The sequence below is a fragment of the Budorcas taxicolor genome, chromosome 25 (genome assembly GCF_023091745.1).
Source record: "Budorcas taxicolor isolate Tak-1 chromosome 25, Takin1.1, whole genome shotgun sequence".
NCBI classification, from domain to species: domain Eukaryota; kingdom Metazoa; phylum Chordata; class Mammalia; order Artiodactyla; family Bovidae; genus Budorcas; species Budorcas taxicolor.
Window position 1 is genome coordinate 43,658,522 of NC_068934.1, and position 14,294 is coordinate 43,672,815.

The following is a 14,294-nucleotide window of genomic DNA, read 5'->3' on the forward strand; positions in this document are numbered from 1 at the left end:
ATGGGGTCATGGGTTTGGGGCCCAGACTGTAGGATCACTTCTGGGGCTGGATCTTGGGTCCCCAGAATCCTCCCCTCCACTCAAGGGCCACATGGGAAGGACATCAGCAAAGCCCCCACAGGTGCTGGCAGCACACCCAGCTCCTGGGTCTGGGGGAGCTGTGGGACTCTGGGCCAACAGGCTGGCAGGGCAATGCTGCCTCTGGGGAGTCGAAATGGCCCCTGGGGTCCAGGAGCCCATGACATGCCACCCCTAAGGGAGAAATGGCACCCAGGCAGGGATCACCAAGAACAGGGCTGCAGACTACCTACCCTCCACGGTCACGTTGTCCACTGACAGCTGCAGGCTCTTGCCCCGTCGCACCACCCTCACTGTGTGCCACTCATTGTCATTGAGCTTGTGCCCCGCAAAGAGCGTCTCAGGGCCTTTACCTGCGGCACCGAGGGGGGAGTCAGCCTGGCACCTCCTCCTGCCCTCATGCGGCTGCTTCAAGTACCACCCTGGGCACACAGCCTCACCCCTGTACACACCCACGCATGCAGGTACACCACACACACACACACACACACACACACACACACACAGAGCCTTCGCACACACCCAGTCATAAATACAGACACACTCGGTATCACCACACTTGGTGCAACTTCCCATTGGAAAAGAACACAGAGTGAGTGAATAGTGGGTGCCTTCGGAGTTGTGCCCTAAGGCCCTGCATCTGGAGACTCACACCGACAACCAGCATACTCAGCCCGCCTCGCCTCACGACCTTCCGTGTCAGTGTGTGTAGCCAGCAGCTGAATCCCCAGCCTATAGACATAGGCCTCAAACTTTCACGAGTCTCACCACGTACCCATGAGCACTCCACACACACACACACGCACACACACACACAGCTCCCCCATCTAGAGCAGCAGTCCTTAACATTTGGGCACCAGGGACCAGCTTCGTGGAAGACAATTTCTCCCCGGACCAGGACGGGTGGAGGATGAGTTGGGGATGATTCAAGTGCACTACATTAATTGGGCACTTCATTTCTAATCTAATGCCACCATGGATCTGACAGGAGGCACCGGCCCATGGCAAAGAGGTTGGGGATCCCTGATCTGGAGGGACCCACTGTGAATTACGGCCATTTATTCAAGACCTGGATGAACCGCTTTCAAGACTAAAAACGTTTAGCTTTAGAACGGTGCTGCAGGCCATTTGCGGCACCCCTCAAGATTCCTCCTGGGCCCCCCACCCCAGTGCTCTCACCAGCGAGGCAGGGCTCACCACGCATGCGCACACCTGTCCAAATACACACAGAGCCAAACTAAGTACACTCTTTCTGCCTGTGGCTGCCGCGTCCCTGGGCTCTCTTACGTGACCTCAGGGCACACCAGGCAGAAACACACTCAGAGATGAGGGTTGAATCCAGGCACACTGGGAGCTCAGAAATGTCCACACCCGCTCTCACCCCTGCTGAGAGCCTCACTGTAACCTCCGAGAGCGCCCCCGTTTGGCAGAATCTCACCCCCGACCCCCGTACCCCAAACAAGGGCTGTGGAGGGCTGAACTTCTGGGCTCACCGCCCACTCACCTCCAGCCCTCGTCTTCTCTCCCGCGTGCCTCGACCTCCCCCTTGTGGCCGCCTCGAGATACAGCGGGATAGCCCAGCCCCTCTTCGGCTCCTTCCTGCCCTCCTGCGGTAGGTGCCATCCCAAGCCTTTGCCCTACCCTCCAGAGCGTTTGAGGAGACGAAGTTTCTGGCCCTTCCTATCCTAGTCTCAGTGAGCATACGGACCCCAGACCTCCACCGACTCCCCCTGCTTCAGCTTCGTTTGGCTCGTTCTGCCCTCCACAAGCACATCCCACACACGCACCCACTGCCCAAGCCCCGCACAAGCAGGCTATGACACCGTCTCCTCCCCTTCCCCTGCACCCCTCCCCAACCCCAATGTCCAGAATCCCAGGCCCCCAGGGGCTCTGCAGAAGAAGAGGGAAGCCACTTACTGGGTGCGCAGCCGACGCGCAGGCAGTCTGGGGGGGCCATGGGGCGGGCAGGGAGGGGAGACAAAAAGGCAGAACAAGTTTTTTTTTTTTTTTTTTTTTACATCCTTCACAGGGACGGGTGTCTGCAGGCAGGGGTTTCCCCCAGGGCCACTTTCCGGGGACCACGCGTGCTCAGGTGCCTTCTCCCCTTCCTCAGTCGGCCCCCTCCCCCTCCTTCCCCCAAATGGGAGGCAGGGCAACCGGGTGCTGGGAAGAAGGCTGACATCTCCCTTCTTGGAGAAGCCCGGGCCTCTCACGTCTGAGGGAGATGGGCACCTTGGGAATCCCAGTCGCACAGGGGATCACTGGGGGGCTGAGGGCTTGACCAACCCCACATCTCCCCATCTCTGAGAGGGAGACAGGCGAGGAGGGCCAGAGCCCCTGCTCCCCTGCTCTGGGACAACTCCCCGCTCAGAGCCCAGGCTGTCACACATCATCTCCGTGTCCCCTGGGCTCTGAGCTAAATGGAGGGGTCTGCCCCAGGGCCCCCTTCCCGCAGCCATACACTTCCCAAAGCCCCCGGGGGCTAGCACCACCCCTACAGGAACCTTCTTGCTACCCTTCCTGACCTGGAGGGTACCAGGCTGTCCCTGGGAACCAGGGTGCTCTTCACCCTGAACAGGAACTAGCGTTATTCCCTTTTTCTAGGCAAGGGCCAGAGGTTCACACATGAGGACACTGAGGCCCCGTATGACTTCTGAGGTCTTCGGGGACAAGCAGGCACCCTCGGCAAAGCCTCCTGCCCCTCCCCAGCCCCAGCACCGTTGGCCTCCAAGTCCAGCCTGAAGGCCCCGGGTACTCAGAAAGCACACTTGTCTACACCGACCTGCAGCCCGGAGCCCTGGGGCCTCTGGTCATGCCCCTGGTGGGAGCATTACCCACAAGACGTGAGTCCACCAGCCTCACAAGGACACAGAGCACTAGAGTCCTGTGACGGGGTCTTTGGACGCCTGTCCTGCTCCATCAGACCCAGACAGTAGAGGGCAGAAGCAGGCAGAAATGCTGCGTCCTATCCCGTCAAGTGACTGTGGGCAATTCTCTTCTCTCCCAGCCCCACCTTCCCTCCCTGTGAGCTGAGGGACTTGAACAAACCACCCTGACCTAGAAACAAGAACAAAGTGTCCAATGGGCCAGCCCTACCTCTCAGGGAGGGGCACTTTCCAGGCTTCTCTTAGCAGCAGTGTATCCTGCCATCCTCTGTCTCCCCTGGAATAGGCTCTGCCCACAACCCCAAGGCCCAGGAGGCAAAGTGGGGTGGGGTCATCTGGCATCCCCCTAAGCCCCTGAAGGTTCCTGCAGTGGAGGTAGCTTCCCCCGTGGCTCGGGGGCATGGGCTCCGCGGGCAGTACGGCTGAGCCCCACACGCGTCGTCAACCGCAGCAGAAGAGTGGGGGGAGCAGCCGGGACCTGAAGCCACAGCCGGGCACCAAGGGAGGGGCAGAAGGAGGTCAAGGGGCAGATCTGGGGCAAGTCACAGGGAGAGGAAGGAGGTGGAGAGGGTACAGAGAGAAAAGAGGAAGAAAGGGGGAGCTGGACAGAGGAGGGAGGGGAGGATGTCGGGGTGAGGGCAGGGTGCCAGGCCTGGACTCAGGTCACGGGGGCTCTCTCAGGGCCAGCAGAGTCTTCACCAATGAAGGGTCCAAAAAAGAAAAAAGGGAGCTGGAAGGGCAGGCCGATCCCCTTTTGGAGAAAAGGCCTAGGGAGGAGCATAGTTCTGCCCCTCCCAAGCATGGGGGCTCCAGGAAGGGGGTTCCGTCTGTCCAGAGAAGAGGTGTTAGCTCCAGGCCCATCCTTGAACTGACCCCACCCCCAGGAGCGCCCCTCCAGTGGGATTGGAGGGGAGCAAACTCCCCTTGAAGTTGAGCACCCAGGAGGCAGCCAGCACTGTCCCAGAGGAAAGGCAGCAACTGCGGGTAAGAGGGCGGTCTCTCCCTCTGGTGGCCGCACCTCCCAGAGCACGGCTCAGGGAGATTTAACTGCTACCCTGATAACTAGAAACCTGCGCCTCAAGTTCAGCAAACGGACTGAAGTGATTGCTGTGCACAGACCCACCAAGGCCCTGGTTGGGCCTAAAGACCAGGATGATGGTATGAATGTGTGATAAGACAGGTGGGAAAAAGTCATCTGTATGGAAAGGAACTCCGGAAAAGAAGCCAGGCTCCGCTTTCTGCATCTCACCTGCTCGCCCATCCACACCCTGCGAATTGGGGTGGGGGAGAGGGGGCCGGAGCTCCTTGCAAGGAGCCTCAGGAGCCCATTGGCTGGAATCTTGGAGGCGACACTGGAGAGTGGCAGAGTGCACTGGGCACAGCCGTCTGCCCAGCAGCTCAGCCTCAAAAGAGCTCAAGAGCCTCTTAAAAGAGCCCCATGGAAACAAACTACCACCCTGTGGGAACAAGGCACCGCCCCATGGTCTCAGAGATTAAAGGGCTTTGGAGTGTAATGTGCATTAAGCCTGGCTTAAATCACGAGCGACAGCCAGACTTGCTGTGTACAGCTTGAGACAGCAGAACTAAGTTCACAAGTGGGGATTTCAGAAGAGGATGTTACTACCAGGGAAGAATGACCCAGTGATGAGAATGGCCATCTCAGAGGTGGGGTGCTCTTGACACAGAGTCATCTGAACAGAGGTGGAGAGCCTCCCGTTGGCAGGGGAAGGCACGGCGGATGCACACACGGGGGTGGGCTGAAGGAGGTGACTTCTAAGGGCCCCACCAGCTTGGAGATTCTTCAGTTACAATTCACCCTTTGTGTCAGCCTCACTGGCAACTGGGACGGCCGATAGGCACATAGTAGAGAAAGGCAACCCCAGGGGGGTGACAAGAGGCAGGCCATGCCCCAGGTAGAAGGATCCCAGGAACCCAGATCACACTGGAATGGGTGACGAATCAGGGACTCCGGGAACAGAGACCAACCACTCTGTTCAGGGCCCGTAGACAGCAGAGCTCCAGGAACTGGCTCAGGGTCGGCGGACACGGTGGAGGCCAGGGCAGGAGGCATGATCCGCTCCTGGGGCTCTCTGCCTGGACAGGGGCAGCAGCCGCAGGCCCTCCTGGCCCTCTCCGGCCCAGCAAACACCCAGGCACCTGAGACTGGCTCCAAGCACCTTCTCCCACCACGTGGTCACCAGCTCCACTCTCTTCCGGACCGAGTCTGCATAAATCCAGTGAGCACCTGACGAGCTGCCTGCGGGAGCCTGGCTTCCCTGCCAATGAGATGAGACTACGCGGCCACAGACCAAGCCTGCCAGGCCCTCAGGGTAGCAAGCAGGCTGGGGATCAGGATGGGGCTCCTGAGGTGGGGCCAGACGGAGGTCAAGGGATGTGGAGGCGAGTCCCAGGCCTGGCTCTAAGCTTTGGTCCCTATCCCAGTATGACTTCCCTTCCCTTGGCTGAGTCAGTCTCTATGTGTGTGCCTTGCATCATATAATGTTGTCATTTCCACGCTTCTACTTAAGCCTCAAAACAACCACAGAAAGGAGGTAGAGTGAGGATTCTTATCCTCATTTTACAGACAAAGAAACAGAGGCTTCGAAAGGGGAATATGACTTACCCAGCAGTCTAGGAGACCAGGACTAGAACCCAGATCTTCTGGTCCCCAGCCCAGTATTCTTCCCATCACAGCCGGAGGCTTGGTGGCAGGGTGGGGACCACTTGTGTGTCTGTGTGGTTCACACAACAGCCACACACCTCCCTGTATGCACATCACTTGGTATTTGTGGACAGATGTGACTGTACCAAGCATTTGGTCACAGCGCGTCATGAGCTGCTAGAGACAGCATCTCTGTGGATGGGTGGGAGGACTGTCCTGCTGGCCACCTTGTCCCTTAACTTCTAAGAACGTATGTGGCACAGATCAAAAAGCATGTCCATGAGGAGGAGTGAGGGCCTGAGGGTGAAATGTCCCCAGGGCCCCCCAGAGTGCACTGCCCTGGCCAAGGCTGCTGTCTCCTGTCTCATCTCAAGGGATCCATGGTTCTTCGCAGGGAAACTAAGACAGTCCAAGTGGAGGAAGCAGCATCTGCCTTCCCTGCAAATGGAAGCCTCAGATGTCCCCTGCAGTGTCCCCACCAAGTACAGAGCCGCGTGTTCACCACACAGGGGACACATATGTTCCAGGGCAAAGGGTACCTGACCCTGGATACACAGACCTGGGTACACAGACCCTGGGTACACAGACCTGAGCAGTCTGAGAAGCACAGGGCCACTCACGGTGTCCTGGGCTGGTGTCTTCCTCCTATGACCCTCTCAGGGGTGCCAAGGGACTCTGTACAGGCCCATGGGATGCTGGTAAAGGGTGTCTCCCATCCTGCTTTCCCCTGCCACCCACCACCCACTCTGTAGACTGTGATTGTGGTTAGAAACAGAGCTTCAGGGAACCCTAAAGTTCCGCACATCCAAGGCCCCCTGCCTCACTCTTTGTCCTAGGAGCACAAAGGCCAGGTGGCCCAAAGGGGAAAGGACACAGTGTAAATTTGTTAGCAAGGGAATGGGTTCCCAAAAGGCCACAGTCTGTCCCCCAAACGCCCTGGAGACCAATGTTAGGATGAGACTCCAGGTGAATATTTTAAGCTCAGAGCTCTGTGTTCTCCTCAGCTGAGGATTCTAATCTGCTCAGAGGAGCCTAACTTCTCCTCCAGATTCAGGACACAACAAGCCACCCCAGAGGCCTGAATCTTCCTACGTGACAGGCCCTTGGGTGTTCCACCTCCATATGCCCAAAGGCTAGTCTGAAAGGGACAAATGTGACCCAGCCTGGGCAGCTTAGGACTCTAGCTGCCAAGGTTGCCCTGACTGACAGCTCCATGACCCTGGGACCTCGCCTTGGGGTCCTGGGGTCACTACTGTCACCCCAGGTTCAGAACACTCTGGCACTAAGACGTGGCCCATAAGTGACAGCCGAACGAGTGGCCTTGCTGTTCCCCTTTTGACTCTGCTGAAGCCACAGAGAGTCCGACAGGCCTCGTGGTACTGCCCACATGGATGCTCCAGGGACTGCCACGTGAAGTGGAGCCGTGCCTGCTCTGGGTGGGGCAGAGGCATCAAGTCATCAGGTGACAAGGGTCTTGATACTCCTCCACCTCCCAGCTCTGTCAGAAACCAAGAGGAAGCACTGAACCTCAGCAAATGGCCTGGGTTTGAGTCCGGGCTCCTCGCTGACCATCACTAGCTTTGTGATGCTGGTAGGTCAGTATATGGCATTCCCAGTCTATAAAATCCAGGCAGCTATGGGGACTCACGTGAAAGCGGACACGGGGAAGATGACATGTCCCGATGGGTACCCTTGTCCACCCACATGCACACACGCTTGCACACGCACACACACAGACACACAGACATGGCTCTTTAAACTCAGAGCAGACGAGAGCGGCTCTGTGGGGGGCTGGGTCCTTCTGTCTCTGGATCTGCTGAGGCAGGGAGCCGGGCTGAACACCAGTAGGCGTCTGCAAGCGCTTTGCGAATGAATGAACCAAGGTATGAGCAAGCGGATGAGCTGACAGCGAGGCATGAACTACCTCCTTACGTGTGTGCACCGAACAGACAACTCCAAGCCCCAGGAGTGCCCTGGGAGGGTGACTATCACACGCCAGACACAGTCGGGTCCCCTCCCCACGGCTTTGCCGAGCGCGAGGCATCTACCTACACTATGCGTCCTCTCTGGGAGGAAGTTCTTGCGGGGGGCCGGGGCTCAGACCCGGGCTGGCACCTCCCACCGCCCATCTCTCGCTGGCGCAACCACCAAGCTTCTCCAGACAGAGGGGTTGTGGGTAAGAGGCAGGGTCGGGGAAGGGGCCCAGGGCACGGACAGAGCAGTTACCGAGGTTGACAGTGAGCTTCATCTGGCCCCCGTCCAGCTCCAGGCGCAGGGTGTCCGCGGACTCCCTGGAGGTGGTGGCCATCATGAGCCCGTAAGCCCGCTGGGACATGAAGCGCAGGGACACGTCCTCCGCCTCCGTGTGCATAGCGTTCGGCAGCATGATCTTCATGTACATAGAGCCGTCGTAGCTCAGGACCGTAGCCTCTGCCCCAGGAGTTGGGGGAGGGGGAAAGGGGGGGGGGGGGACAGGCAGGGGCCAGAGAAGGGAGAGAAGACCAAGCCAATCAATACAGGGCTGGCAGGCCCAGGGATGGTCCTCGATGGGGCACAGGGATGGACAGGGGCACAGGCGTGCAGACCAGCCTCACCTCTCTCACAGACCCGCCCCAGGAAGCCGGTCCCGATGCAGTCGCAGACGAAGCGGTTCCAGCCCTCGCGGCAGGCGCCCCCATTGCGGCAGGGAGCCGAGGCACACTGCTTCAGCGTCTCCCGAGAGCAGAAGGGGGCCACGCCCACAGCCCCCTGCGCCTCGGCCAGGCCCCGGAGGTCTCGGCTCCGCCCATCTATGAAGAGGTCCCGCACGCAGCCCACGTAGCCAGCCCGCAGCGCTGCGGTCCACACCTCCGGTGGCAGGGGCAGGTCCACCCGCCCGCCTTCAGGGAGACCGCCCAGGTACAGCTCGCTCTCCAGGTCCAGGATCTCGCTCTCTCCAGTTGCCAAGAACGGCGTACTGCGGCTGTTCACCGAGATGGAGCCTGCGGATCGGATGGAGGGAGAGTGTGGGCCTCAGTGGAGAAGACAGGACCAAGATACGTCCCAGGAGAAAAAAGGATGCTCTGCCCTCGCACCCCGACAGCCCTGGGCTGCAAACATTGCTTAACGAAGCCCCCAAGTTCAGAAACCCGTGTGAGCCGCCGAAGCCCAGCTGCAGTGTGCGATGGGCCTCAGTCTAGACGCCTTCTTCCCACCTGAGCAAGTCCTCAGAGGATGTACCAGAAGTGGACATGCCCCCAGAGGGCTGGATCATTGACATGTCCTCCCCCCAGCCAGCCCCTCAGACCAGGAGTCAGAGGCAGAGACCCCCAAGGAGGCTGAAAGACTTGAATCCAGAGTTTCCCCCACTAACATTTATTGGGCTTTTATGACTGTATACCAGGCACTTGGGCTTCCCACGTGGTGCTAGTGGTAAAGAACCCGCCTACCAATGCAGGAGTCACAGGTTTGATACCAGGATCAGGAAGATCTCCTGGAGGAAGACATGGCAACCCACTGCAGTATTCTTGCCTGGAGAATCCCCATGGATAGAGGAGTCTGGGCTACAGGTCGCAAAGAGTCAGACACAACTGAAGCGACTCTGCATGCATAGCATATCAGGCACTTGGACACGTGCGTGCCAAGTCGCTTCAGTCGTGTCCGACTCCTGAGACCCTATGGTAGCATTTCACATATATCATTTAAATCTCACGGTAACCCTGAGGAATTGATCCTTTACAATCCCACTTGGAAATGGCAGATGAGGATTAGAGAGACTAGGAAAGCTGTCTAAAGTGCCACCACAGTTAAGGACCAGAGCCGAAGTACCACCCAAGTGGCAGGATTCCAGAGCCTGCGTCCCCTACCCCTGGACCAGGAGCCCCTGTGTGGTTGGTGGAGCAGACAGGCAGGCCGATCAGCTCCTGGAGCCTCTGAGACAGGAGGGCAGCCGGGAAAGGGAAGCCAGGCACGGAGCTCCTGGGCTGTAAGAGTTGTTTGGAAGAAGGGGCTGGTTATCTTAGAAAAAAAGATTTGGGATCAGGTAGGAGAAGGCAATGGCACCCCACTCCAGTCCTCTTGCCTGGAAAATCCCATGGATGGAGGAGCCTGGTAGGCTGCAGTCCATGGGGTCGCTAAGAGTCGGATACGACTGAGCGACTTCAACTTTCACTTTTCACTTTCCTGCATTGGAGAAGGAAATGGCAACCCACTCCAATGTCCTTGCCTGGAGAATCCCAGGGACGGGGGAGCCTGATGGGCTGCCATCTATGGGGTCACACAGAGTCGGACACGACTGAAGCGACTTAGCAGCAGCAGCAGCAGCAGGAGCTTCAAAGCCTTTCCTAAGATCTTAAGAAGCCAAAACGTATAAATTAGAAGCTTTATTCTGTTTGTAATTTTTATTCTAACGTTCTCCTTCCTTTCTCTTTTCTCCAGTCTTGAAGTATTCTTTAAAAAATAAAAGTAAAAAGGCCACCTATCTCAATAGGGTTAAAGAGAGGTAAGGATGGTTTGACCATGCGAGCCCAAATAGGCAGAGATTGGGGGTGGGGGCACCAAGCATGGGTCTGCAGGAACAGGAGCAGGGCCTCCTCCACACACTGGCTCCTTACTTGGAGCTCATTCTCCTCGGCGCAAACCCTCCCCTGCACCAGAGGCCCTCCCCTTGTGTCCCATTTTAACACTGGGGTCCCTGGCTTGTCCTCCCTGACAAGGCATCAGATCCCCACTCCCCCTCCCAGCCCCCCAAACATGGCCCCCAATCACCTACACTTCTGTCTGCAGCAAGATCCCCAAATGCTTGCTCCACCCACCGACTATGGGGTCTCCTGGACAAGGACACCACCGGAGTGGACTCCACAAATGAACAGAAGGTGAAAGAAGGCAGGCCATGGTGGGGAAAGAGTATATGGTGGCGAGTCAGCAGGAGGAAGCCACAGTGCGCCACATCTCCTTTATCCATTCCGCCACTGATGGACGTCTAGGTTGCTTCCACATCCTGGTTATTGTATTAACAAACAGTGCTGCAGTGAAGATTAGGGAACGTGTATCTTTTGGAAAATATGGTTTCCTCCAGGTATATGCCCAGTAGTGGACACCAAGGGAGGGGAAGGGGAGGGATGAATTGGGCAACCAGGGTTGACATATATACACTACTCTGTATAAAATAGCCAACTAATGAGAGCATGCTGCATAGCACAGGGAAGCTCTACTCCGTGCTCTGTGGTGACCTAAATGAGAAGGAAACCCAAACAAGAGGGGAGGTATGCATACATATGGCTGATTCACATTGCTGTGCAGAAGAAACAAACACAATGCTCTGCAGCAACTATACTTCAACAAAAATGTTTAAAGAGGAAACTAAAGTGAATACACATCTTGTTTCAAGGTCATTCTAAAACATGGAAAGGGAACAACAATCCAAGTGTTCAATGGCAGATGGATGGACAACAAAAGGTGGTCTACTCATACAATGGCATATTATTCAGTCATGAAAAATGAAGCCTGACACGCGCAGCTAACACATACTACAATGTGGATGAAACTAGAGGACACTATACTAAATGACATACGCCAGACATAAAAGGACAAATATTGTGTGATCCAGGTGTGGGAGGTCCCTAGAGTAGGCAATCCATAGGAAGTAGGGTGGTGGTTTACAGGGCCTGGGAGTTAGTATTTATGGGGACAGATTTTCAGTTTGGAAAGATGAAAATGTTCTCTATATTGATGGTGGTGCTGGCTGCACAACAGTGAATGCCTTTAACACCACTGAACTGCACACTTATGTATGATTAAAATGGTAAATTTTATGTTGCATATAAATTAACACAAGAAAATTTTAAAACATGGGAAAGGTCAAAGAGAGTTTTGTTGGAGTGACAGCCCCAAGTCTGTGCTGGGCCATGAGAAATGGCCAAAGTGACTCACGGGCCAGCCAGGTCTGGTGTATGGGGTCTGGCAATCGAGTGAGCCTAAGGAAACCACTGCCTGAAGACAGAGCAAAGCAGAGGGCCCTGGGGTTCTCTACAAGGCCTGAGCAGATTTCCAACCTAGAGAGTCACAGACCCCCTGCGCAGAAACCCTGGGAGGCAATTTGTGTTCTGTGAAGACTCCCTGGTACCATCATGACACGACACCAGGGGATGAACCCATTTACCGCAAAGCCTGGGGAAGGCGACATTTCTCTGAGAAGCAGCAGCAGGCCCATGAGAGGCTGATACCTCCAGGAGCCGTGGCAGCCCCCTTCCTCCCTGTGTGTGTGGGGACAGTCATTCTACCCCGAGATGAAGGCCCAGTAAAGTGACAGCCGGGGGAGCGTGAAAATTTAGCTGACGTTGATAAGGGCTTAAATCGGATAACGTGTCAGTTCTCATTTGTATCAGTTCTTTCTCTCCTGTCCAACAAGATGGAGAAGAGTAAAGAAGAGAATTAGAAAGAAAACAAGAAGAGGATGGGAAAGGAAGGCTGAAAAGGAAGAGTGAAGGAGGGGTGGCTAGAAGCAGCAGAAGATTCAAGAACAGCGCCTGCCTGGCCCCAGCACCCTCCACCCTGCGGCATTATTGTGTAAGACCCCTCACCAGGCAGAGTGTGGTGTTTACTGGGCCTCCTCACCAGAACATGTGCTCCAGGACAGCCAAGGCTCTCGCTCACCGCTGCCTCGTTACAGCACCCTGGACAGCACCTGGCGTCCATAGCCACTCACTAACTATCTGAGTGAGTTAATAAAGAAAGGTGAAAGGATCTCACTAGAAGGGAGGCAAGGTTGGGAAGGTTTTTGTTGTTGTTTAAGGAAAATGGGATAACCACTGTGTTAGGCACTGAGTGACTGCTTTTATAGATTTTTCCTTGATTTCCCCTCTTGATGAATCCAGGTTAATGATCCCTTTTATCGAAAAGGAAACTGAAGCTGCAAGGCACTGAGTGCTGGCCTGACGTCACACATGCAGGAAGTGGGAGTGTGAGGTGTGCACCCACCCACACCTGATCTGACTGGTCTGACTGACTCCTGGCCTGATGTGTCCCTGTGACCCTTCTAATCCCAGCGCCATCCAGGGGACACATCACCATCATTGGCCACACAGCTCTCACTACCTGTGTCCTGTGTATAAACCCAGTGCTTTGGGAGCATTTGATGGACAGAACCTCAGCTGTCAGAGACTGCTGGAATGGGATGACCCTGCTCCTGTCTGCGGGGAGGGCCCTCCCAGGCCCAAAGTTTCCCAGGAAGAGGCTCTTCCTCATTCTTTCCACCAAGGCACCATGGCAACAAGGACAAGGGAGGGGCTGGGAGGGCAAGGGGAAGTGGAGGGGAGGAGAACAGCAGATTGGACTGTCAGCGTGGGTGGAGAGGGGTGAAGTGAAGGTAAAATCTCTCAGTCAGGTCCGACTCTTTGCAACCCCATGGACTATATAGTCCATGGAAATTTCCAGGCCATAATACTGGAGTGGGTAGCCTATTCCTTCTCCAGCAGATCTTCCTGACCCAGGAATTGAACCGGAGTCTCCTGCATTGCAGGCGGATTCTTTACCAACTGAGCTATCAGGGAAGCCCAGAGAGGGGCGGCCACGAGAAAGGGGAAGATCCAGAGGCCTCTGACCTTTGCGCCCGTCTCTCTGGAAGTCCACATGGCACCACTCGCCATCGTTGACCTTGCGGCTGGACGCCCGCAGCTTGATGCCCCCTGAGCCCATGTCCAGCAGAAGATAGAGGTAGCCATCCAACAGCTCCATGGCAAAGTAGTCGGCCCGCTGGGCAGTGCTGGGGCTGCCGGGCCCCACCCCGGCCCGCCGGCCCTGGCTGAAGAGCAGTAGCCCGTTGGGCTCCGTGGTGCGGAAGTCGAGGGAGATGGAGCCGGTGCGCTTGGCGCTCCAGCGGGGCAGTGCCACAAAGGCCTCGGGGCTCTCAAAGGTCACGGGGTCCAGGGCAGCCACATCCTCACAGCGGAATGACAGGTCCCCCTGCAGCTTCATCTTGGGGTCTCCTTCCTTCGCCAGGCGGGACAGTTCCAGCTTGAAATCATTGTTCTTATAGACCACCTGCAGAGGGCCGTAGTGGGGGGTGGGTGGGTCCCAGGATGAAGAACAGGAAGCAGTTTAGGACCTGGCCTGCCTGACAGCTCGGGGTCCTGCCACCCAGGCCTGCGGCCCCTGCTCAGCACCCCAGACCGCTGTTTGAGAACTGCACACTCAGAGGCTGTGGGCAGCACTTCCCTTGCGGCACTTATTTCTCTGTCCTGTCTCCCTGCCCAGCATGAGCACGGCAGCCCTTGGCGCTGCTGAACTATAGCTCATAATAACTGGAACCACCAGGAACACTTGGTTGACATTGACATTCTCAGCTACCCCTCACAGCTGCCTCGAGAAGTAGGCACCAAATACCCGTTGTACAGATGAGAAAAGTAAGAGTCAGACAGGTCAAGGGACCCAGCCAAGGTCACAGAGCTGATGAGTGGGCCTGAAACACTGGTCTTTAGTTTTCATGCCCACCACTCTCTGTTCTATACACAGCTGCCTTGAGGGTCCTCTGAGAAGAATGAAGCCTCCAGCCCTCAAGGAAGCGAGAGAGAAGCCTCTTGCCAGGGCCAGTGGGCCTCAGGTTTTGAAGAGAGGCAGTCTCCTGCCACAGAGTGGAAGGTACAGAGGCCCCGGGCAGCTGGCTGGCCAGGCCGGGGTTTCCAGGGTGCCCC

General features: G+C 56.6%; 1 protein-coding gene across 1 annotated transcript in view; it reads right to left on the bottom strand.

The window, feature by feature from the left end:
• NRXN2 (neurexin 2) overlaps window positions 1-14,294 on the bottom strand; it is a 99,141-nt gene that overhangs the window by 44,525 nt on the left and 40,322 nt on the right. The window contains exons 8-12 of the mRNA XM_052662567.1: window positions 13,206-13,644; window positions 8,220-8,606; window positions 7,852-8,055; window positions 1,996-2,022; window positions 312-431 (exon numbers count right to left, since the gene is read on the bottom strand). Of these exons, the coding sequence (XP_052518527.1) occupies window positions 312-431; window positions 1,996-2,022; window positions 7,852-8,055; window positions 8,220-8,606; window positions 13,206-13,644 (1,177 nt within the window). The remainder of the gene's footprint in view (window positions 1-311; window positions 432-1,995; window positions 2,023-7,851; window positions 8,056-8,219; window positions 8,607-13,205; window positions 13,645-14,294) is intronic.